Source organism: Eublepharis macularius, chromosome 5 (genome assembly GCF_028583425.1).
Source record: "Eublepharis macularius isolate TG4126 chromosome 5, MPM_Emac_v1.0, whole genome shotgun sequence".
Taxonomy (NCBI): domain Eukaryota; kingdom Metazoa; phylum Chordata; class Lepidosauria; order Squamata; family Eublepharidae; genus Eublepharis; species Eublepharis macularius.
The window spans coordinates 49,613,659-49,639,718 of NC_072794.1; the positions used below are offsets into that span (position 1 = coordinate 49,613,659).

General features: G+C 40.5%; 1 protein-coding gene and 1 long non-coding RNA gene across 2 annotated transcripts in view; both read right to left on the reverse strand.

Annotated features, from left to right (window-relative positions):
• Positions 1 to 4,677: 4,677 nt before the first annotated feature.
• On the reverse strand, positions 4,678 to 11,449 carry LOC129331075 (uncharacterized). The gene is made up of 4 exons (XR_008597098.1): positions 11,279 to 11,449; positions 10,288 to 10,326; positions 7,695 to 7,724; positions 4,678 to 4,695 (listed from the first exon to the last, which is right to left on the reverse strand). It is a non-coding gene; the product is annotated as an uncharacterized LOC129331075 (long non-coding RNA).
• Positions 11,450 to 15,081: 3,632 nt separating this feature from the next.
• The window catches only part of LOC129330325 (hornerin-like), a 78,741-nt gene continuing 67,762 nt past the window's right edge, over positions 15,082 to 26,060 (reverse strand). Inside the window, exons 41-58 of the mRNA XM_054980355.1 lie at positions 24,338 to 24,373; positions 24,045 to 24,089; positions 22,142 to 22,189; positions 21,987 to 22,025; positions 21,815 to 21,862; positions 21,643 to 21,690; positions 21,470 to 21,517; positions 21,296 to 21,343; positions 21,130 to 21,177; positions 20,947 to 20,994; positions 20,750 to 20,797; positions 20,583 to 20,630; positions 16,371 to 16,415; positions 15,914 to 15,955; positions 15,766 to 15,810; positions 15,453 to 15,491; positions 15,304 to 15,339; positions 15,082 to 15,183 (exon numbers count right to left, since the gene is read on the reverse strand). Of these exons, the coding sequence (XP_054836330.1) occupies positions 15,082 to 15,183; positions 15,304 to 15,339; positions 15,453 to 15,491; positions 15,766 to 15,810; positions 15,914 to 15,955; positions 16,371 to 16,415; positions 20,583 to 20,630; positions 20,750 to 20,797; positions 20,947 to 20,994; positions 21,130 to 21,177; positions 21,296 to 21,343; positions 21,470 to 21,517; positions 21,643 to 21,690; positions 21,815 to 21,862; positions 21,987 to 22,025; positions 22,142 to 22,189; positions 24,045 to 24,089; positions 24,338 to 24,373 (861 nt within the window). The remainder of the gene's footprint in view (positions 15,184 to 15,303; positions 15,340 to 15,452; positions 15,492 to 15,765; positions 15,811 to 15,913; positions 15,956 to 16,370; positions 16,416 to 20,582; positions 20,631 to 20,749; positions 20,798 to 20,946; positions 20,995 to 21,129; positions 21,178 to 21,295; positions 21,344 to 21,469; positions 21,518 to 21,642; positions 21,691 to 21,814; positions 21,863 to 21,986; positions 22,026 to 22,141; positions 22,190 to 24,044; positions 24,090 to 24,337; positions 24,374 to 26,060) is intronic.

Below are 26,060 nucleotides of genomic sequence, written 5' to 3' on the forward strand. Positions count from 1 at the left end.
CAGAAGGGGAAAGAACAGGGAAAGCAGCCTTCTGATGCCACGGTGCCTACACCTCCATGGCTCAGGCAGCTGACTTAAGAGTGGCAGCATGCTTCCTCAGCAGCTTCCATGTGTTCATTGCATAGGAGTTGACTTGGTGGCAGAAGCACACGCATGCCCCATTGGCAGCTGGCTAAGAGGTACTGTTGTTTGAGTTGGTATGGCCCCAGTGGGGACAGCATTGAAGGATACAATGGTTCTGGGGCCCATTAAGTACTTAAATAGATTCCAATAGACCTATCTCTGGACTTTCAAAACAAACCCAACACTTTGAAAACAATAGAAAGCCTTTTTCAAAAAGAACAAGCACTAAGGGGATGGCCCACTCACCAAATGCTGGCAGCTTTTCTCCTTCAGTCCACATGTCTCCATTTTCAAAATGGTAGCAGGCTGTTTGGCTTCTGTTTTTTCTGCTCCGTTCTGAGAACGCAATTTCCTGCACTTTCCTGCATCCTCAGAAAGATGCCAAAAAAACAGAAGCCAAACGGCCTGCCACTGTTTTGAAATTGGAGACGTGTGGAGTGAAGGTGAACAGCCGCCAGCATTCGGTGAGTGGGCCATCCCTTTAAGGACATGTGGAAACAGCCTAAGAGTCAGGACAGAAAGTTCTGTTATGGTTTGCATGATCACTTATGAAAATAGTCACTGTCTTAGAGTCAAAATACATGATACGAAATCTATGACTTAGGACATAGATTTCTAACCTGACTCACCATTATACATTCAAACAAGGACTCACCTTCAAAGGGCTCTCATTTTCTCCATTTGGGTGCAAACAGTGTGTGTGGGGGAAGAGGGGCTTCAAGCTTTGCTCCCAGATCATTTTCACTGCCGGAAATAGCACTGGGTGTGCCCTGTTTGCACAGAGCAAGGGGACAAACAAGGCCATCCTGCTGCTATATTCAGTGGAAAAAATGCTGCAGGAGAGAAGCTTAAAGCCCCTCCCCCACAACCTGTTTGCAGCCAAATTGAGACCTTTTTAAAGGCGTGTCCCTGAATGTATCACTGTGAATCAGGCTTGAATGTATCACTGTGAATCAGGCTGGGAGCCTCTCTCTTCACTTATGGATATCATACCACATGTTTTGGTTTTGGGCCCTTAGTGGAAAGATAGAGAGGAAGAAAAAAGAATGCTTTGGGGACAGTGTACTTACATGGATTTGATACTGGCCGCTTTGGTAACCCTGTTAAAATATTAGACACAAATTATTTCCTAATACCAAAAGTTATTATTTGCATTTGAAATAAATGAATAAACCACACACAGTATTGCTTTAAATTTGGTGTTCCTTTCACGCCATAGTTTAAGAGCTTTGGTCTGTTGGGCCTGTAAGATGGGTTTTGAACTGAATGGGAGCAAGGTGTGGCTGGATAGGGTGGCTGCTCACCACTCTCGTGGCCTTTTCGCATCACTCTGTGCATCTGTCCACTTAGGGCAGAACTTCACATCGCACAAGCATTGTCAGCCACTGCGATTTTAAAAAAGGGAGACAGGAATGGAAGGGTTGGGGCCATTTAACTCTTCCCCTTGCTGTTTTTTTTCCTGCTTACTCTGCTTACTCTGTAATGACTGCCTCCTGATCAACCCTATAAAAAAATGATGGACCCCCATTTTTATATCAAAACGTCCTAGCAATATTTCATTGTATGAAAGATCATCCATTCATTTTGTTCCTATGTCCTATTATTTGGGAGCGACGGCCATTGATTTCAGTGAAACTTACCTCCAAGTTCACTGGCATTTCCCTTTATGGTCTAAAGACTATAATAGCATATTTTGAACTTAAAAGTAAGAAAAACATTATCTTCCTTGAGGCCATCTTTAAGGATAGCTGAGGCTGGAAGTACAAATGAATTAAGCCAGCAGTTTTCAGACCTTCTGCTCAAGTAAACCTTTCCAAATTATTTACTGTCTGAGGGACACCCTGTAGGACTTGCCATAGAACAACATATCAGAGGTTTCAAAAACATATTCAGCAGTGTCTAATTACACACAACCTTAATTTTCATGGCCAAGACTGTTGGGACTCACTGTCTCCCTTGGAGCACAACCAACACTACCCTGCAGAAGAAAGTAGCAGGCAAGGAGGGAGAAGCAGTTAGTGATCAAGTGTTCAGTTTGAGGCACTGCAGTTTAAGAAGGAGGTTGACAAGCTGGAATGTGTCCAAAGGAAGGTTATAAAGATGCTGAAGGGTCTGGAGACCAAGTCCTATAAGACAAGGTTGAATGACTTGAGTACGTTTAGCATGGAAAGGAGATGACTGACAGATGCTATGGCAGCCATCTTCAAATAGTGAAGGGCTTCCACATGGAGGATGGAGTGGAGTTGTCTTATGTTGCTGCGAAGGTTTGGACAGAACCAATGGGTTCAAATAAAACCAAATTTAAACATTAGGAAGAACTTCCTGACAGAGTGGTTCCTCAGTGGAGCAGGCTTCTCAGAAAGTGATGGGCTCTTCTTCTTTGGAGTTTTTAAAGCAGAGGCTAGATGGGTGGGGGGAGAGGTGTGAATTTCCTGCATTGTGCAGGGGGTTGGACTAGATGACCCTAGAGGTACCTTCCAACCCTATGATTCTATGATGGCCTTCTGTCAATAATACTGATTCTATAACTCAGTTTGAACTAAGGCAGATTGTGAGAGGGAGGGCAGGAAAGATGAGCCAGTGCTTCGCTCTCATGGTCTTTTCTTATGTGCCAAGGTAATGCCAATTGCCACTTTGGGTTCAGGAAGGAATTTTCCTTCAGGTCAGGGATCCTGGAGGGCTTTTTGCTTTTCTCTGGTCACTGAGCAGGGATCACTGGCGGAATAGTGGTCACTAGGCTGTGAATTTCTTGCACTGTGCAGGACTAGATGACCCTTTGAGTCCCTTCCAGCTCTGTGATTCTATGTTTCTAAGGACAAGGAGGTTAATGGAAGCATCATTTATAGCCAGAACAGTGAGCCATACCCTAATAAATTAATGCAACAGTTCTGAAATAAAAAGCACTTGTATTAAAAATATGCTGCCCAATTTATAGGGGATAAATTTTAAATGAATTGTAATTATTTTAAATTGATCAGCTAAATACTGCAGTGCTAATAAATACATTTGATAAACAGTCCTTACTTTCCCCCCATATTGGTTGCCGCCATATCGTCCACCACCATACTGGCTACTTCCATAATGATATCCCTGTAGGATCAAAAAGAAATTGGGGAAAGAAAACAATTTTTAATGTAAATGCCAATTTTTTGTAAAAATCTGTTAATGTTCTAAGACAATTCCTTACTTGTCTACCACCGTAGGTGCTTCCACCATATTGCTTATAACCCTGCAAGTAAAAGAAAATGATGAGATTTTCTTCCACACAGATAAAGTTCACTCAGTGTTTAGAGGTGTTTAATCATATGTAAATACTGTTGAGAAATATTTCTAAATTGCTCATCTCCATAGTGACTGTCCTTGCCTCCATCATACTGGTAGCCTGACCTCAGCAATGACTACTTGGGCCACAATTCTACTTCTGCTACTCCCTGAATGAGCAAGGACGACTATTATTTTGTTGAAAGTCCCATTCCCTGGTTAGTAGACTGCATACCATGCTAACATGTACATTTTGTAGATAAATGTTTCTTACTTTTCCTCCATATTGGCTGCCTTGTCCACCACCATATTGGCTGCTGCCATCGCACTGACATTCTTGTTTGCCATCATATTGGCTGTGGCCATCATTGGAGCCACCTGGTCCACCACCATATTGGCTGCTGCCACCATAGGAGCCACCTGGTCCACCACCATATTGGTTGCTGCCACCATTGGAGCCACCTGGTCCACCACCATATTGGCTGCTGCCACCATAGGAGCCACCTGGTCCACCACCATATTGGCTGCTGCCACCATAGGAGCCACCTGGTCCACCACCATACTGGCTGCTGCCATCGCACTGACATTCTTGTTTGCCATCATATTGGCTGTGGCCATCATTGGAGCCACCTGGTCCACCACCATATTGGCTGCTGCCACCATAGGAGCCACCTGGTCCACCACCATATTGGTTGCTGCCACCATAGGAGCCACCTGGTCCACCACCATATTGGCTACTGCCACCATAGGAGTCTCCTTGTTCACCACCATATTGACTGCTGCCATCGCACTGACATTCTTGTCTGCCATCATATTGGCTGCTGCTATCATTGGAGTCACCTGGTCCACCACCATATTGGCTACTGCCGTCATAGGAGCCTCCTTGTTCGCCACCATATTGGTTGTTGCCATCACACTGACATTCTTGTCTGTCATCATATTGGCTGTTGCCACGATAGGAGCTACCTGGTCCACCACTATATTGGTTACTACCACCATAGGAACCTCCTTGTCCACCACCATATTGGCTGCTACCACCATATTGGGGGCCTTCACCACTATATTGGCTGCTGCCATCATAGGAGCTGCCTCTTCCACCACCATATTGGTTGTTGCCATCATATTGGCTTTCTTGTGTGCCACCATATTGGCTACTTTCTGACTCCTGTGAAAAAAGCAAGCCATTTTTGTGTGCATGCATGCTCATGCTTTGTCTCAAGAGACAGTTCATGCCTTATTCTATCTATACTATTGAAGAACATTTCTTACTTGTCTACCACCATACTGGCTGCCTTGTCCACCATAAGATCCCTGTCAAGAAAGAAAGTATTTTTCATAAACTCATCTGGTACATACGTCTGGCAAGAAGATCCAGCAGGCTATTAGGCCTATATAATTAGTCAAGTGGCTGTTGAGTTGGGGTGGGGCCAGTTCTGGGGGATTGGGAGTGATAGAAGGAAGTTTGAAAACATTCTTTCTGGGAATAAATCATTGCTACTGTATTTGGTTGCTGTTTCCTCCAGATGCACCATGTGTAGGGCAGTGAGGCAAGTGTTTGTAATAGGAGACAATGTGGGAGATGTGTTGGTGCTCCCCCTTCATTCAGTCTCTCACCTATCATAAAGAATGTGGATCTAGGGACTCTTTTATCTCCACTTCAAACTTGAGGTGGTGCTGCAACGTCAACCTTGAATGGAAGTTTGCAATAGTCTTTCATGAGTGTCCCATATCCTGTAGATGCTCAGTGCACACAGTTGCAGGTTTTGATTGTATATACCTTATATTGGGTACCGAGAATAGGGTGGGACTCTTACTGGCATACTATCTGCCTAGTTTGCCAGAAAATTCCCTTGCTGATCTGCTGGAGGTGGTTTTGGATCTGCTGTTGAGGACACTGATGTTGATAACGCTGAGCAGCTTCAACAGCCATGGCTGAGACTGCCTTGTTGGGCTTCAGTGGTGCCTAAGGGATTGTCTCAGGCTGTTTTGGGCCCAACACATGGGAAAGAGCATATAATTTTTTGTGCTGTGCAAGTTTCTGGTGATCTGGTTAAAGGAGTTGAATTGAAGCCCATGTTATGGTCAGGTAATTATTTACTGAATACAAGGTTGGAAATGACCCATCCTCTTATTATAGAGGAGGATAAAAATTTAAAAATCCAAACTGGTTTCCACAATGTTCTGGGAGATTTGGGAACATGCAGAGGTTTGTGTAAGGGCCTGGAACATCTGTCTGAGACACGGTGATTTCCCCCACAACTAGTTATACTCCTACCCCTCATGTAACATTGTCATGTTTTTCTACCCATGGTACAAATGAACTGAGAGACAGCTGGAACATTGTTGGTAGAAAACTCATGCCAAATCAGACAGAGAATACTATCGAGCACATTTGTAAGCCTATGAGACAATGGCAAACAAGGTTTTTATCATTGTCACCATTGCATGAGTGCAAAATAGTAAAGAGTCCAGTAGAACCTTTAAGACTAACCAACTTTATTGTAGCATAAGCTTTCGAGAACCACAGCTGTCTTTGTTAGATGCTATTTTGCAACTACACACTAACATGGCTAACTCCTCAGGATCTATCGCATGAGTGGTGTTGGATATTTTAGAGAAAAAACAATACTGTATTATCAGTAAGGGCTGAAATTAACCATAATTATCTAGTGCAGTTAAAGTGTGATTTAAAAAGGTCATGTCTTTGTAAGTGTGTAGGTTGCTTATGTTCAAAGACCTGGGATGTTCTATTTTTGTACTATGGTCATTGGACTGGAACTGAACTGAAAGTAACACTAAGACCATAACACAAAATTCAGTCTAAACTCATTTGAATAAAGATATCATTTCCAGAGGGTGGCAGTATGAAGAAAATATAGTTGAACATGTAATGTGAAAAGATTAGTTACTGTGCAGTCCTAAAAAGAGTTACTCCAGTCTAAGGCCATTGGAGTAACTCTTCATAGGATTGTACTGTCAACTGTCAAAGTAAGACAAGTCCTTTGAAATTACAGGAAAGGAAATGTGAAACTCTGAAAACACTCCATATATAGGTCTTCTCTGCTTCATGCATTTTTAATATGTCTAATGTAGGAAATTGCCTGTACATTACACACGCTGTCTAGTGTAGTCAGCATGCATTCATTATATGAACATAGGATCGACCTAAGAAGCATTCACTGGCAAAAATTGCTTGTAGTAAAAGCAATTCTTATGTACTCATCAGACGGTTCATAAAAGGGACACACAAAGTTACCTTAGAAGAGATCATAGTTGTACAAGAAATTCATCATGTCTGAGATTGCTAGCATTTATACATATAATCAATTGTGAGGGAAAAGTCACTAAGGTTAAACCTACGTGCTCTTGCACTTGCTCCTGAATAAACATGTTTAGGATTTGGCTGTAAGTATCTGAATAATATTTTAATTGCTAGTTATTGTTCACATGTAGCTTGTCAGCAATGAGAAAAGTAGAAACTGAAGTAAAGAAGGGAAGACTGGCCTTTTAGTCAAAGGATGTAATAGGGTCAAAAGTCACTCCTTTCTGAATCTTTTGAAGAAGAAAACTGAGGCTACAAAAAGTGTTATAGGCACAGGCTCTCACGATCAGAATGAGGTCCTCTGATGCCATACTGGGCGTGTGAAGCCGCTATGGTGTACTTGTTAAAGTGATAGACTAGATCTGGGGAAATCCAGGTTTAAATCCCTGTTCAGCCATGAAGCTTACAGGGTGACTTTCCATCTAAACTGTCAAACAAGACTCTTGGGAAGATGAAGTAATGGAGGGAATGTCACCTAAGCTCATTGAAAAAAGAGCATAGTGATATGTGATAGACTTTTTGTTCTGGCTCCAAAGATCAGTTCTTTGATAACCCTTCTTCCATCTTTCCCCCCTCCCATACTTCTACAAACTTTTTATTACAAACTTTTAGCAAATGATCATCTAGTTCACCCCGGCCTAAGGAATGGAGTTTTTTTTTAAAAAAGGGGTTTCTCCTTATACCAGAACACTGTAACCTCAAACAGCATATTAGAGATACCAGCTCTGCAGAGCCCCATGAGACAGAACTTCAGCTGCAACATCCATTGTTTTTAAACTTCAGTTTGCAAGCACTAATCTAGCCACAAGCATTTAATAACCTACTTGATACTGCAAAAGATTGTGAGTAAACAAAGCAACAGAATTTGCTGCACCTTAGCTGCAGGGAACACCTGCTTTAAAAAGAGAAAGTTCATTCCAGAGCACAAATCTATCGTGTTCTAGTTCACTTGGTTTTCAAAACAATATACCTAGGAATAAGTACTTACAGAAACCCCGCCTGGGCAGTAACAGCCAGTCTGTAAAGAAAACAGAAAATTCTCCATTTATTTCATTATTCAAAGAAGATTTGTCATCTTGCTTAGAAAGCCCTTTTTAAGGAATAATTTTTACAGAAGACTGAACAAAATTCCTTTACGGGTCTAGTATAAAACATGTTGACATTTTAGGATCTAAAATAAAAGAGCTGATCTTTCAAGGTGCATTTTCCTAACTATAATCAACTATTGTCTTTATACTGAGATATCCATCATGGCAGACATTCAATATCCCATCCTTTGGTTAAGTGGGGATGGGGATATTTCAGCAGATGCCCAGTGCTAGTGCTGCTCACCCTCCTGTCAGTAGAGTTATGCATGTGGAGAATGGTGTGATTTCATCTCCCCCCCCCCTCACTGCAACACCCCAACCCAGGTGTCTGTTAGTTCACATAAATCTTGCGACCATGGGAATCAACTTTCGTGCAACTGGACAAGACTGCTAGAGGAAAGGGAATATAGTAAATATCTGTGTTCCTTCTGTTGACAGCTCTGCTGGATAAAAAACATAGAGTTTTCATGAAAAAATAGCCCTCCAGCCCTGACAACTGAAAAAGGAATGCTTGCTGATAGTAATGTACTGCATTTCAGAAACAAAGAATGAAGAAACTTCAATTTGCATTTCTCTTTCCTTTCCTTCTGATAATGGTCTGCTTTCTCTTTATGATGCTGTATTAGGTCCATTTATCTCTTTCTCTCTCTTTTCAGGCAGCTAGGTTCTCTTATGCGTTCTTTTGGTATCACATATATCCCAGAGATAATCCATTGTTTTTATACTTCTTTCCTCAGTAATCTTTCATCTCGCTTTGTTGGTATTATGTCATTCACTCACTTGTTGCATTTTTAACAGACCAGTATTTTAAAAAAATTCTGAATTATTCTGTTGTTCCATCTGTTTCTTTATCTGTTACTGATGTTACTCTTTTTCCTTTTTATCAGGCTTGGAACCTGGTGTTATTTTATGGTAACCCAGTTTCTGTTTCTTTTTAAATTAATAATGTGTATTTATTTATATTATTTATAGTTAGTGATCCCAGGTGCTCATCAGTAGCAGGCAACCTCCCGGAGGTTGCCCAGCAATTGCCCACCAATCACAGGCTCCCCAGGCTCAAGTGCGGCATGTGTGCTCCCAGTGGGCATGACAACGTCCCTTCCAGAAGGGACATCATTGCACCAGCTGTGGGAGTGCTTCTGTACTTCATCTGGAGCCGATTTTGCCCTCAAATGGGTTGATTCTTTGAGTGCAAAGTGCAGGAGCACTCCTACAACCAACGTGATGATGTCACTCCTGGAAGTGATATCATCGCGTCGACAACTCCTGCTGGTGAGTACCAGGTCCCCATCCCCCTGCCAGAAGGGCATGGGAACCTGGCAATCCTATTTATAGTCCACCTTTCTCACTGAGACTCAAGGTAGATTACACATTATAAGTCAAATACAATCAATCTGATGGGACATCAAATGGAATAGGTTCAGGATTGCGGAAACCTGAAAACAAACAGAAATCTGAAATAGGGCTTATGACTTTAGCTAGGCCCTGCCATTTCAGTTACTTTGCCAACATTCTTTCTTTCCCTTGCTTCTACTCACACGTTGATCTCTTCTCTTACTTTGTTTATTTTTGGATTGTTACAATGCTTAACCCTCTTGTTTCTTTCTTGTATTCTTCCATTCATCTTATATATTGTTATGTACAAATTTCTCCTGCGTTACAAACTTGTGCTTGTTCTTTTATTGCTTCTTTTTAACAGAATCTCTTGCCAGATTATTAATTTATTCTTTTTCTTTATTTAAAATCATAAAGACTCACCTATGTAAGCTACCCTATGACTAAATTGCTATGGTTTTAATTTTGATACTGTCCTTTTATTTTTCCAGTTTTAAAATATTTTGTACCGTATATTTGTTGCAAGCCTATCTGAGCAGACCCATTTTCTTAATGTGTTTGCAACACTGTCTAATTTTTTATTGTGGAATATATTTTATTAGGATCATTATATAATTTGCACTCTTACATTTACTATGAATGTATAAATATTTATTTATTTGGAATTTTTATATGCCATCTCTCTAATGGATTCAAAACAACTCATAATAACCAATTTAGTAAAAACAGAACAAAACACAGTACAAGTCCAAAAATGATCCTCCCAACAACATAATCCTAAACTCTCCTAATCTCATTCGAATAGTTTAGGTGAATAGCCATGTTGGTCTGTGGTAGAACATCAGGATTTGAGTCCAGTGGCACCTTAGGGACCAAGATTTTCAGAGTGTAAGCTTTAGGGAGTCAGAGCTCCCTTCTTCAGACATGTATCTGAAGAAGGAAGCTCTGACTCTCAAAAACTTACATACTGAAAATCTTGTTGGTCTTTAAGGTGCCACTGGACTCAAATCCTTCTAATCCCATTAGATCAGTACTACCCTGCATCTCTTCCTAAATGCCAGAAGAGAAGATGCCCTCTTCATTTGCACTAGTAACCCAGTCCGTAACATTTGTGAAATATATACAGTATAATGGCAAGCACTGTAAGAAGGTTCTTACCTGTCCTCCAGATGGCCTACTTCCTGAAGATGATGAGCTCTATATTTACCAAACAAACAGGTTTTCAAATTCTAAATATCTAAAACTCCAAGGGTATTCACAAACAGCACCCATCAATTACAATGTAACTTATATGGGAAGAGAATGCTCACTGGGCTCATCTATTGACTGTATAAATGGGGTGATGAATCCTATGATGAAAAGGGAAGCCAAAGGATTTAGATGCCTACGGGCTTCCTGAATGCCTGCATTGTTAACATACATTCATATGAAATGAACAAAGTCAAAATGTGAAGTTAATTACTTAGAAGCCTATTATATACATTCAGTCCATGCACACAAAAAGTAGGCATTGATTGAAAAAATGCTGATGTGAATTGATGCCAAGGCATAAAGGTTAAGGCAAAGGAATCTAACCGTGCCTGCTCTTCACTTCTCTGTTTTTCTCCTCACTTTTCTTTCAGCTTAACTTACTTTCAGTATTAGAGCTGGGTTCAGAGAAACATCCTTAACGAATATAGAGAAGTAAGGAGGGGAAAGGGCTAGGGTTTACCTTTCCTTCCTCACACGGTCCATATTTGTTAAAAAATAATACCCAAGCCACCACTCTAAATGTGAAACAGCAAAAATGTATATAAGTGTGTTCTTTGTAATGGTGAGCCATTACAAAGAAGGTGAAGCTTTTTACTGTAGATATCTAGTTAAGCACTCCTTTTTACATTCTGAAGAGGAAAATGATTTTACAAAACTCCTCAGTTCCTAAACTGCACCAAACATGGGTGGGAGAAAAGTATTATACTGCCTGTCCAACAGGCAGCTGTTACAGTTATACTGAAAGGAAGATGAAGGTTGCTATGCAGGGGCAGGCAATGGCAAACCGCCTCTGTTAGTCTCTTGCCCAGTAGGAGTTGCCATAAGTGGGCTATGATTGATGGCACTTTAAACACACACACACTCAAACACACACACACAAGACACACAGAGAAACAACCTGTTGCTGTTATTTCATTACGGAGGGTACTTCTGGAAGACTCTGCTGCCATTTATGATATAAAATAGTCAAGAAAACTGTCTGTAAGGTTGAACTTAGAACTAATTTTCTATGCTTATCTATCTACCATGCTGAGAACTCTTCTGTTCTTCTTGCCTACTTATCTCATGCTTCTCTTCCTCTGCAGTATCTTCATGACTGTCCATACTCTCTCTCTCTGCTGACTATAAAGGCTGGGAGAGTCAGGGCATACAGCTGAGACAGCAAAGTGTTCCTCTTTCCATTTATGGTATTCCACCCACTGCAAGGCTAGCCCAACTGTCTTTCCTGGCTTTATAAGGCGACAGAGAAGCTGCTAAAAAATTCAGTCACCTGCCATTAGACAGGAATGACCCTTGGAGAGGGGGAAAGTAGGAGGGTGCTGGGCAGTTGTATCATCTTGGCAGCTCCAGGCTGAAAGCCTTGTGCTGTCAATTATGGCTCCACCAACTGTTTGGACACTGGCTGTGGGACTCTGGAGGGAATGAGGCCAGGAAATTTCCCTCTGGTTTGTGGTGATCTTTTAAGGGAAGATGGGCAGAGGTGGCTCAGCCTCCTTACCAGTAATGTAGCTCTTTTTGATAAACTGTTGCCAGAGAATCATAGATGGCAAATTGAACCTGTACTCAAGGCATAACAGCAAATTTGGCAACTTTTAAAAAACATTACCTGACTACTCAGCTGGCTTCCTCCTGAGGATCCCTTCAAAATAATAATACAAATAATTTATTTCTTTGCTAATTTTATCTCTATTAATCGAAGCCCCCCTCCTTTTTTGCATTTCTTACCTGTCCACTAGTCTGATTTCCTCCAGAGGCAGAGGAGTTCTGTGAAGAATGAGGAATAGGTTATTTCTGTTCCAGATGTTTTTAACTGAGAAATATTTCTGAGGTATGGGGTTTTTTTGGAAAAAGAATATGTCTGTACCCTAACTAAGCTCAACAGTAGGCAGAAGTATGCAGAAATAGGTTTCTGCACATGCCTACTGAGCTGGTTGAGGGCCTGCATATGCAAATTGGTGGTGCAAACAGAGATGATGATGATGATGATGATGATGATGATGATGATGATGATGATGATGATGACGACGACGACGATGACGACGACAACAACAACAATAATCGACATATACCGCCCTTCAGGACAACTTTTATCACCTATCCTTACACAATCTTGCAATGTAATTAGATACAAAGATTAGGTATAAACTGTCGGAATATAAATCGCAAGGTCTGACATTTAGTCATTACGGGGTTAATGTGTTTACCCAGTGTTCTATTGTTTGTATTGACCTGGAAGAGAAACCTGGCAGACAGCCAATAACCTTATATAACTGAAAACCCAGGAAAGGGAGATATGTTTGTAAACTGTTATTGGTCAATAGGTCAGGCGATTTCCTCTCTAAGGTCAAGAAAAAGGAGAAGAATCTCCATTACTCATGCAGTTTAAGTTTGTACTCTATAGTGTAAACATGTAGGGAATAGATTTCTTTGTTTTGTAGCAGTCCTGTGTACCTTGTTCCTTTAGAGTACAGTTTTCTTAAAAGTAAACAGATGTCTGACTCTCTTTAGATTCAAAATCCATTGCAACTCTGAATCTATAATGATTTGAACCCCCTTTTCCCAACATGAACATCTCTTTCCCTCGCACCAATGTGTGTGCTTCCTGAGGAACCCCGCAAAAATTAAGCTGCATTTATTTCCACACCAAGGAGTTTAAAAGTAGTCACCATTTTTCTTTGTTTAAAAATATGATAAGGACAGCAAGAGAAGCAAATCAGAGGACTGCAGAAGGAAGGGAGGAATGGATGGAAATCACTTCACCCATTCTATTAGTAGAAAATTTAGTCTAGAAAGATACAGCCCAATATTTTATTTTATTTTGCCACTATGCACCTATGTGTTTCTAAATAAAACTGTTCCCCATCATTAGTATGAATGGAGTGTTTTGCATATCATAGTGCAGCACTTTTAAGACTCACTGCAGTGAATGAGGTTTGAACTAGCACAGGCATGTACAGATGGCAACTAGCATCATATTATTAATTCAACAAAATTTGCTACTCTGAAGCCTCTTTCTCTTGAACAAGTGTAGGTTGTATTATGATTCCCATATCCTTTTGTTTTGTTTTGTTTTCTTGCTATCACCTCCTGCTAAATCTAGCAAAATCAAAAAGAGTTCAGTAGCACCTTTAAGACTAACCAATTTTATTGTAGCATAAGCTTTCGAAGAGAACTGTGATTCTCGAAAGCTTATGCTACAATAAAATTGGTTAGTCTTAAAGGTGCTACTGGACTCTTTTTGATTTTGCTACTACAGACTAACACAGCTAACTCCTCTGGATCTGCTAAATCTAGATTATATAAGACAAATTCTTTGGAAAATTCCTTGTTGTACTACGACTGTGGACTAACACAAGTATCACAAACTGGTTGGACTGAATTCACCTAAGATACCAATGCAAATTCAGTTGGTTGCCTACTGCAAAATTCACTTTGTGGTGAGAAAAAATTGTGGGTTCCTAATCCTTACACATATTCTGCAATAGTTACTGGGAGGAGATGAAAATATATCATTATTTGCTGACATTTGGAATAAGAGATTACGATAAAAAATTTCATTGTTTGGCAAACCTATGGCATGTTGGATAGTCACACTATTTCTTGTCCCAGATTTTCTCCCTGGTTCAAATAGTTTAAAAGGGATCACAGCAGAGCTCCCTATCTGTCTAATGCTACTTCCCACAAATGTAGAATGGCCTGAAAATCCATTCAGTTTCATACTGTACCTTCAGCTATTTTAGTATTCAACTACCGATTGCTTCATGTTTATGTACGAATGGGTCCTCTGTTCCAGTAAGTCCATCTCACATTGTATTTTATTCTGCCCTCTTTATATAGGGCCTAGAAGTAAATTTATCACTGAGATTGAGAAGGGCTTAGATGCTTCCACAGAAATTAATTTTTCTTTTTTTGGACCCTGACCAGTTTGTCTCCTATAGAAAGGAGCAGTTTGCTAAGAAAGTACATGGTAGAGCCGTATGGGAAGGCTGAAGTAGCTTATTTAAATACAGACATTTTGGTAAGGTTGTTTTTATGTGTTTTTAATCCTGTTTTGATCTACTGTTTATCATTACTCTTTATTTTATTATTATTTTTGTGTGTTTTAATTATAATGGCCTTTGGCCTCATGCTATAAATAGTACTTGCACTTTTTGTACTTGTAAAATAATTCCAAATTAAATTTGGGGAAAGGGGCAGATTTCCAATTTAAAAACCATGTTTACTCCCACTGGACAATTTATTACCTACAGGAGTTTTCCTTTCCGTATGAACCACTTCTGTGCAGAAAAGACATGCATTTTCAAGCCACAATATTTTGAGGAGTATTTGGAACTTTTCAAGGTGTTCAAAATGTATTCCATGATTTCTCATGGAACCGCTGACAATGTCCTTTTCTTCAGAACCCCAGGGATCTGCAAAACCTGGTTGGAAAACACTGCAATAATGGTGGAATGATCTATTGCAGTGACCTACTAGTTCCTCTGAATCCCCAGCTTTCATTTAAAAGAAATAGCTTTTTTCATTACAAAGATATGAGGGGACAATTAAAAGGAGCTTTTGTCCAGATTGCCTGGAAAGAAAGAGGGAAGGAGATTTGCAAAGAATTGAAGTAGGGCAGGAATCCATTGCTCAGCCGATTCTAGAGGTACTCCATCATCACTGTGAATGCATTTGCAGTAGCAATAAAAGCAACATGAAGCATTATCGTTGTGTGGATGCAGCCTCACATTCATTGGAATAATACAATATATTAAGATTTTTTACCTGTCCACTGCTGCCACTATACGATCCACTTGGTTGAACCTGTACAGAAAAGAGACATAACTTCAAAAAAGGCACTGTACTGGGGAGAAGGAGAAGGTTCCAATAAAAAAATGCACATTCCATTTTATTGAAATTATACAAAATATTAAGAGTTTTTACCTGCCCGTATGTTCCACTGCTGCCACTCTGTCCACTCTGTATGGAAAAGAGACATTATTTCCAAAAAGGTAATGTACTGGAGTGGATTTCAATTTAAAAAGCAGATTCACTTTCAATAGAATAATAATACAATATATTAACAGCTTTACCTGCCCGTATGATCCACTGCTGCTGCCATATGATCCACTCTGTACAGAAAAGAGACATTAATTAAAATGCCTGCAGATGAGGGAAGTGCTCCAATTTTAAAAACACATTCACTTTCATCGCATTGAAATTAATATATGAAAGGAATTTTCACCTGTCCATACTGGGTGGTGCCCCCATATGATCCAGTTTGTCCACCCTATACAGAAAATATTTGTCATTAAAAAAAAAAACCATTGTGTTTGTGAGGGAGGAGGATAGCAATTATACATGCACACTCTCTTTCGTTGAGAAGAATACAATACATTGAATTACCTGTCCATATTGGGTACTGCCACCGTATGATCCACTCTGCATGCCCTGCATGGAAAAAAATTCAAATTAAAAAAATATATATACTGTACATGGGAAGAAGGAATGGTTGCAATTAAAAATATATTTGCAGTTTCATTGGAAATACTACAATTAACTGTCCATATTGGGTGGGGCTGCCATATGACCCACCCTGTGTAGGAGAGAATTATTATTTCAAAAAAGATACTGTACTTTGGAGGAGGGAAAGGTTGCAATTAAAAATGCATTTTCAGGTTCATTGGAAAGGAAACAATTACCTGTCCATATTGGGTAGTGCCAGTGCCACCATATGACCCACTCTGTCCACTCTGTACAGAAAAAAGCTATAATTAAAAAAATACATGGGAAGGGAGGAAGGCTTGGAAGTAAAAACACAAATTAACTTTTATTGGAAAGAATGCAATAAATTATATCACCTGTCCATACTGGCTGCTGCTGCCACCACCATATGGCCCACCCTGCATAGAAGAGAGTTATTATTTCAAAAAAGGTAGAGTATGGGGGTATCTAATACAATTAAAATGCACATTCACTTTTGTTGGAAAAAATACAATGAAATGAATTACCTGTCCATATTGAGTACTGCTGCCATATGAAACACTTGGTCTACCCTGTAAAGAAAATGATGATTTCATTATTGTGGAGGACCCGGAAAAGGGGGGGGGGCATCTCATTTTTCCCTTCCCCTCCATGTTCTCTTTCCTTTCTATGTCCCCTGACACTACTCCTTTTCCTACTTCCTTCTCTCCTTCCTACCCACCTATGTCTGCCCCCTGCCTTCACATCCGCTCCCTCCAGCAGAGTCTCCCCTATGGCCTAGTTTAGTGGTGTTTATTTATTTATTTATTTATTTATTTAATCACATTTCTAGACCGCCCTTCCCGTCAGACGGGCTCAGGGCGGTTTAACAACAGAAAACAGTAAAAACATTATAAAAACATTAAAACATTATACAGTTGTAATGTTTTAAATTGTTATTAAATGTTGTTAGTGGGCCGCTCTGAGCCCGCTTGCGGGAAGGGCGGGACATAAATATGAAATAATAAAACAAACAAACAAATAAACAAACAAATAAATAAATTCTAGCTGTTTCGAGCCTAAATCGGGCCCCAAATGGCCCAAATTTGGCCTGAATTGGTGTTGGTGGAGCCAGGCACAGTTCTATGGGGTGGAAGTTGCAAAGACTTGCTGAGGCTTTTTCACTTTCCCTTGTATCCCCTTTCCCACACTATTTCTCCTTCCCTTTCTCCTGGCAGCCTCTATATGCTCACCTTCCATACGTCCTCCTTTCTCTCAAACTCACTAAATAACTACCTTTTATCCTCCCCTTCATCTTTACCTATATTTCTTAATTTACTTCATTTATATATTGCCTTTCTTCACAAAACAGCTTACAACATTTTCCTTGCCACCATATTATCCTCATAAAACCCCTGAGAGATAAGTTAGGCTGAGCTTCCACAGCAGAGTGGCAATTTGAAGATGGGTCTACCACATCCTACTCTGAAACTCTAACCACTACACTATATTGATTTTTATGGGGGTGGGTTCTGCTGTTGAACAGTAGTAAGCAGCCAGGCCTGAGTGAATAACTCTAGTCATGGGGTATCAAGTTATCCAGTGGTTGTTTCTAGGCTTGGCCCCAATGAGTCCTCCCTCAAAGGCAAAAACAGCCCTGGAAACAGGTCTGCCCCTCCCCCTGCTTCTACTGACAGAAACAAAGCCTGGAATACTGGCTAAACTGTTATATTGCCTATCAAAAGCCACTAGGTGCATCTGATTACAGCAATAGGCATTTCTTTTATCATTTTGGGTTTTTTTTAAAAAATGGATTTTTTTTTTAGATTTCAGATTTTTCTGCAAACCTCAGGCATTTTTCAGGTGTGTAGGAAGAGCTGTCTTGTCTGTTCGTGGCTCCAGTCTCTGGATTTAAGTATCCTCAGATCAGGGTCACTTGGCCATTAGTATATGAGATATTTGTTTATTCAGGGATAGAAACAACAGGCCATACTTTTTTGTTTAATTTAATTTAATTGCACTTATATTCCGCTCTCCCTGTAAGATGTTTCTTACTAAATGGCCCTTTGCTAATCAATAAGACAGCAAAATGGGGTGACCCACAAAATAGAAGGCACTTGCTGTATATATAGGGGAACTGCCAGATGTGCTTCAGAATGTTGCGTCTCTCCTTTCACTTCAAAAAGAGGCAAATATCCACAGAAATAGGGAGGCAGAGGATTGCACATAGATGCTGCCATGGAATGTTTCAGCACGAGGACAGAAGGTTCTCAGTCTGTAGGGTGGGCATTATGCTGAATAGAAGCAAGCAATGCCACTTGTTTCCATTCAGCATACATCATCATAAGAGTATGAGAACGTGAGATGGCATGTCATCAAGCAGGAAACCCTTGACTTATTTCTAGGCACCCAATAGGGCCGTTTACATTTTAGTGATTCTACTACCTTTGCAATTTAAATATGCTGGGGTGGGTGGGTAATTAGAATTAGATAAAGTGATTGTTCCAATCTGAATTAATTTTCTACAGAGGATCATTTAAATTGAAAAAGTTGCACACACCCTCTGTAGTGTCTAGCTGGCCCCTTGTGCAATGAATCTTATAAATTCCAAGCTCGAAGGATTTACTATTGGTTTTACATTATAGTCATTCACTGTCACCACTGACTCTCTGTAAGAATAACAATCCTGTATCTTCCTTTCCCAATAGTGTGGTAAGTCATTGGGTGCAGGGGTTGTACTAACAGGGGCCGTCATCACACAGCCATAAATTTAGTGCCAAACTAGCACCATCTCCCACTGAATTCTCACCTTATTCCGGCTCTCTTGCGATTTCGCCATTCTCCCCAATTCACGCTTTGTGACTCTTTATGGCATCTTTAGCCACTTCCATGTGAATGCCCTGGATCGACTATGAACGCTTTGCAACACCAAAACGCTCACTCTCCCTGATCATCTGTCTCACCTAACACTGATTCTCCTGCCCTACACTCCCACAAGCCCCAGTGCGACCCGCAATTGAGCCTCAAACTAATTTTTTTAAAAAAACATCAGCCTTATAGTGCTATAACGCTATAGCGGCATTCTGCCATGGGTGGGAAACCTCTGCTACCTATCACGGTTGGCTTTTGGGTTGGCCCAGCACAACATTATAACAGAAGAGTGATATAATGCAAATATGTGAAAAAAAATTTTTTTAAAGGGGGCGGGATTTTTAGGGCCCCGTTTCCGGAGGCACTTTGACTGACCGTCGAATTGGGCTTTTTCCTTTTAATGTGACTGACTGGAAGCGCAAGCAGTCGTCAAAAGATGGGAGAATCCGTTCTAATAACGATAACAGAATAAATGATTTCTAGTGCAAAACTGACGAAATAAGGGCTCGTGTGATGACTGCCAAGATCTCTAAAGAGTTTTTTTAAATTCAAGTAACGAAGAGTTTACTATACTTCTGTGAACAGTAAACTGTTAGGGTTTTTTTTTCTCATTTAGCTGCCAAAATATTACGTTATTGAAGCCAACATTATAAATTAAACAGACAATAAACATATTCTGCCCTACTTCTAATTGACACAGTTTATCCTATAATTCTCATCTATTATTCCTAACTTTCCTAAGTGGTAGATTTTACTACACAAGTTAGCCCTATCCTCTTCAGGTACTCCTCCCACCCCATGGGCTCCAACTATCTCTTTGCTAGTACAAACTAGAAAGTCTCCTCCTTCTTTTCTCACTTAATCCTGTCCAAGAAGCTCCATTTCATCCAATCAATCCCATGTTCCATTTTAATTGGTATTCTCCAGTACAGAGCAAACTGTTCTCATCCAGGTTTCCTGGAGAGGCAGCATAGAAATTTTCCAAATAAATAAATAAATAATAACATCACCACACACACACAACCCCTTCTGCTCAACCTAAAGATGGAAACCCTTGTTCTGCTCAAGCTGAAAATGGAAACATTTCTATGTTTCTTTCTCTTCTAAACCTAATAATATAAACCTACTTTCAAAAACCACAATAATATCCTTGCATCATCAGATACCTATAACAGCTTAATAAATTCTTTAAAAGGACAGGAAATAAGAATTAGTTGGGGCATGTGGATGTGACAATGTGCAACCCTCAGCTCCAGTTTCTACAAGAACTCTCTCATAAGATGTAGGGAGGGGGAGATACAAACACCTCCTGTCCATGTTGAACTGTTTAGGTAAGTAAGCTTCTCCCCTACAACTAAACTGGAGCATTTTAATATTAATAATCAGAGAGGTAGGAGAAGAAATTTCCCAGAATTTTACCTGTCCCCACCAATTGTACTATATATTGCTACAGCACATGTTCCCTATCAACTATATCTACAAAAAGTATTTACAGTTTTTCATTCCATATTGGCTGCTCTTTTCGTATAATCTCCTCTGTCCAGAAAAGAGTTTACTGCTTTGTTGCTTAAATAAAACATTGTATTCTATCCACACTACGGTACATTCTATATTCAGTTGCAGGGGAAAAAATCAAACCAGTATACAATGTATTACTATAGTGTATATTGTAGTGGAGGAGAGTGCCGTCAAATCGTAGCTGACTTATGGTGATGACCCCTATTGAGGTTTTTGTGGCAAGAGACTAACAGAGGTGTTTTTGCCATTGCCTGCCTCTGCTGCCTTGACCTTCATTGAAGATCTCCCATTCAGTTACTAACCAAGGCTGAGATCTGATGTCAGGGGCATAGCATATATTACATATATGCTAATTATTTAAATAGTTTTACCTGCCCATATGATCCACCGCTGCTACCATATGATTCACTCTGTGCACCCTGTACAGAAAAAATATGTATTTTTAAAAAGTAGTGTACTGGGGAATGGGGATGACAATTTCCATTTTAAAAACACATTCACTTTCATTGGGACACTACAAAATAGTAAGAGTTTTTACCTGTCTGTATGATCCACCACTACCACCATATGATATACTTGGTCCACCCTGTATAGAAAAGTTTCATATTTTCAAAAAAGTACTGGTCTGGTCTGAAGGTAGTTGGTTATTTTAATTGATTGTTCAGTCAGTTACAGATACTGTATTGAGGAAGGGGAGATGGTTGGAACAATACAAAATATTAAAAGAGTTTTTACCTGTCCGTATGAACCACCACTGCCACCATATGATACACTTGGTCCACCCTGTTAAGAAAAGAGACATTAATTCAAAAAAGGTACTGTACTAGGGATGAGGAGATGGTTGCAACTAAAAAAAGATCTAGTTTAAAAAGCACATTCACTTTCATTGGAATAAGACAATATATTAAGCATTTTTACCTGTCCATATGATCCACTGCTGCTGCCATATGATACACTCTGTGCACCCTGTACAGAAAAGAAACAGTATTTCAAAAATGATACTGCACTGGGGGCTGCAGGTGATAATTTCAATTAAAATGCATTCACATGAATTTGAACAATACAATGTATTAAGAGTTTTTACCTGTCCGTATGGGCCACCGCTGCCACCATATGATACACTTGGTCCACCCTGTACAGAAAAGTTTCATATTTTCAAAAAAGATACTGTATTGGGGAAGGGGAGATGGTTGCAATTAAACAAGGGTCCATCACATTCACTTTCATTGGAACAATACAAAATATTAAGAGTTTTTACCTGTCCGTATGATCCACTGCTACCACCATATGATACACTTGGTCCACCCTGTACAGAAAGATGTTATTTCAGGGGGGGGGGGAGATACTGTACTGACAAGCAGGGGTGACAATTTCCATTTTAAAAATACCTTCACTTTCATTGGAACAATAGAAAATATTAAGAGTTTTTACCTGTCCGTATGATCCGCTGCCACCACCATATGATACACTTGGTCCACCCTGTACAGAAAGATGTTATTTCAGGGTGGGGGGAGATACTGTACTGACAAGCAGGGGTGACAATTTCCATTTTAAAAATACCTTCACTTTCATTGGAACAATAGAAAATATTAAGAGTTTTTACCTGTCCGTATGGGCCACTGCTGCCACCATATGATACACTTGGTCCACCCTGTACAGAAAAGTTTCATATTTTCAAAAAAGATACTGTATTGGGTAGGGGAAATGCTTGCAATTAAACAAGGGTCCAACAATTCATTTTCATTGGAATACAACAATATATTAAGAGTTTTCACCTGTCCGTATGATCCACTGCTGCCACTATATGATCCACCCTGTACGAAAGGAGACATTATTTTCAAAAAGGTACTGTACTAGGAAGAGGGAGAAAGTTTCAATAAAACCCACATTCACTTTCATTGGAATAAAACAATATATTTTTAGTTTTTACCTGCCCGTATGATCCACTGCTGCTACCATATGATCCACTTGGTCCACCCTGTACAGAAATCAGGTGATCATTCAGAACAGATTGTTGCTGATATATAAGCAATGAAATCCTAAACAGAGATTAGTCTGAACCTGTTCCCAGAGTGTCGATCAAAAAAATCCAAGGCCAAGGACAGATGGAGGGATGTTTTTACAAATTTTTGCTGAAAAATTCTGAATGTAAAAAATGCCGACCAAGAGAAGTGAGGTCTATGCTTGCACATACCTCAACTCAACAACGCAAACAAAAGTAAAAAACCTGACTGAGATCTCCTGAGGAGTACTGCTAGTACTACTCCTGAGCAGTACTAAGGAGTACTGCTAGTACTACTCCTGAGTAGTACTAGCAGTACTACTAGGCAATTTTAAAAATTAATGATGGGTGAAGGAAGGGGAAGAAAGCAGTGGCAGGAGGCTTGGGAGAGAGGACAATATGGTGATGGAAGGGGGAAAGGAAACAATGCTCAGGGAAGAATGGGGAGGGAGGATGTGGCAGAGGGAAAAGAGGAAGAGCAAGGTGAAGAATGGTAATGGTGGTGGTAGTGACATGGTGAGGGAAGGAGGAAGAGGAGGAAGCAGCACAGAGAGGAAGAAGTGACCAGTGTGGGAGGCTTGAGGCAAAAAGCCTGCAGGATGGGTTATCTACTCCTGGCCTAACTCTCCCTGTCATCATTACCAGCCAGGTGATGAGGTGGGGAGGTTCTTGGATTTGGAGCAAAAAAGATATCTGGCATGACTTTGCCCTCCAAGCCTTGGGGATGTGTGGTGGGGGAAGGGAGAAGGGACTCTCCCTCACTGTCAAAGCACAAAGCACATCTCCCAGCAGGTTGGTTGTCAGTACCTCAAGGATGTCTGGAGAGGGTTAGAGTACTCTTCCTTTATTGGGGTGTCCTTGAGATTTTGAGAGTGTGCCTGCTGGGACTGCCCCTGCAATGTGCTTTCAGAACACTGAGGATGTGTGGGAACGTTCCAATAGCACCCCCTCCAGATGTTCTTTATGTTGATTGCATGTACATTCTAGGACTGCCCTAGCAGTCATAGTCTCAGAGCCACAAGGATGCCTGAAAAGGTTGGGACCTGGTCTCGTTAATTGGTACTCTACCAGAGTATTTTTGAATGAGATACCAATCATAGCTCCAAGAATGTGATGTCCTCTGATGTCTTCAGCTGAGGGTAGAGGGGAAATGTATGGAAAAAACAACCATTGGGAATCTGGAAGACTCAGAGGAAGAACAAGTGAAAGAGCCAAAATTAAGGCATCTTGTGGTTCAGGGTTTCTTTGTATAGTTTAGTCTCTCAGGGGGTTGGAGGTAACCTTCAAGATTTCTTCCAACTCTATTACTTCATGTATGGTAGCAGATTTTCTGGTACATAAAAGTTCTTCTTTTCCTACACGTATCCTCTGCTTAAAAAGTTGTAACCAAAATCTTGTCTTCATTGTTTTTATCCCTATACATGCCTGTACAAATGTCATGCTGGTTGCTTTCAGATGTTACAAAATTACTGTTGATTTGTGATGAAAATGAGCAATGAAATCCTCTAAAAAATGTGTTTCCCTCTCCATCCCTGTCCTCCCACAAGGAAAATGGAAGACTTCCTGGTTCGATCTATCTACAATTTGTTGTGACATCTTTATCTGGTAAAATGACAACATTGCAGGATTCTAGATCACGGTTTAATCCTGTCATTCGTAGTCCCGGTTTGCAAGCAACAGACTGAACAATGTGTCACTATTTCTCATTTAGACATCAAAACAGACTGTAATTGGAAAGGACCAAGAATGTTCTGTTTTCTAGCTCCACAAGAAGAAAAGGGTCAAGACTTCCTGGCTTGGTCTTTGAATGCAGCAATTAAAGAAAAATTACCTGCCCATAAGAGCTGCCACTACCACCATAAGTGGAAGATGAACCCTGTTTAAAAAGAAAGCATAGAATACATATCATTTCATTAACAGGACTGCCTGAACTGCTTGACTCCAGTGCATGCCAGGGAGCCGTGCATTTTACTTGTTCACTGAAAGAAAATATACGGAAGTAACACCAGAGTGACCTGATAATCATTTTGATAACAATACTGGGTAAGCATTCAAATAACATTTAATTCTTACAGCAATTATAATACTAGAACAACTCTAAGGCAATGAACCTCAAATATTTACCTGGCTATAGGAACCGGTGCCATAGGAGGAAGATCCCTAGAGATGGAGCAAAAAAGTTTAGCTATGTTTCCCTAAATTCTGTTTTGGGGGAGGGGGAATTAGTTATATACTTCTTAGTGTACTCATTGGAAGGGTTCCATGTGCAAGAGGTCCCCTTCATACATTCTGAGAAGGTTCAGTGGTATGGAAGGCTGTACAATATGTACATCAGAATGTTGTCAACTGGCTAGTATTAAAAATATCAAAACAGTGCTAGTATTGCCCTGTCACAATTATGCATACAAGGGAGTGTCATTGTTTATGTAACATACAATGATCTGATGGAGCTGATAATCCTCCCATGCACTTCCTCTTCAGCATTTCATAATAATAATTTTAAGAAACACACATTTGTATTAGAAGCGAATCCTGGCTATTTTACGATTCCTCTTCACCTCCCCTGTCTCTGAGTATAGCCCATCAAACATTTAAGGGGAGAGAGTACATGAGTAAATACAATCACATTCCAGAAGTATTTCATTAAGAAATAAAAATCCCAGTTTGAGATTCTGAGAAGAGATAGCATGCATTTACAAAGAGCACACACATAGACACATACTGGAGCAGGAAGGACTGAAAAGACATGCTACGAGAGAGCACTCATACTTTGACTTCTACGTCTTTCACCATCTGCTCTATCTGTTTAAACTCCGCCTTAATGTAAACTGGCCTGTTTTTCCTGGTCAAGGTGAAAGTCAGTTTTATTGCGCTTTCAAGTACCTCTTTAGTCATCCTACGTAACTGCATCTCCATTTGTCAAGGACCCAGCATATTTCCAAAGATGATGAAAAGTATTTAAAATGTTCATAGAAATTAAGTACCATATCTGTAACTAAGTCCTGTGGCATCTAAATGCCCCAATCTAGCAAGAGAGACCCTTGCATCTATACAAATTTCACACACTTGGCCAATATGGCGGTGCACACACAATCTCACTGCACCGTTGTACTCATCAATTTGAAGTGGCTAGATGCAACTTCTGATGCAAGAGGGGATGCGTATCTGTAGTTTAGCCACCAGTTGTTACATGCGTTGCCCCAACTACAGCTGGATTAGTGCCTCAGGCATTTACAGTGCTATGAGCTTCTGTGCAGTTTGTAGTAAGATCAACAGTAACATAACACTTTTATGAGAGAGAGACTGCTGAATTGCAAATGATAATGAAGCTCAAGACTATGCATCCACCTGGACTGAATTGAGACAAAGGCTTCCTGTCTCATTCCCAGTGCTAATTTCTCCACATCAACTACCTCTTTGCATACTCCACTCTAAGGGTGTGCGCTTCGGGTATCCGATTCCGGAAAAATGCCCGAATCAGACCCAATCTATAAAGATTTGGGGGTTCCGAATCGGGGCCAGCATGCTGGCCCTGATTTGGAAACCCTGAATCGAAAGTTCCTGAAGCGATTCAGGTCACTTTGGTAAGCTTTGGAGCCTTTCCCAGGCTTCAACTGGCCCACAGGGGAATGCCCCCACAGGCCAGTTGAAGTTTAAAGAGCTCCCTCCCACCACCCTACTTACCTGTTCCTTCCCAGCAGCAGCAGCAGAGAAAGCGGCACAGGCACCAGCTCTGGCCTTCCTCACTGCCCAGTTGACCCCTGTGGTGGCAGAGGAAGCAGAGCAGGCCGCAGAGGCGCCTGCTGTGGCCTTCCCTGCTGCCCAGCTGGCCGCTGCAGTGGTGGAG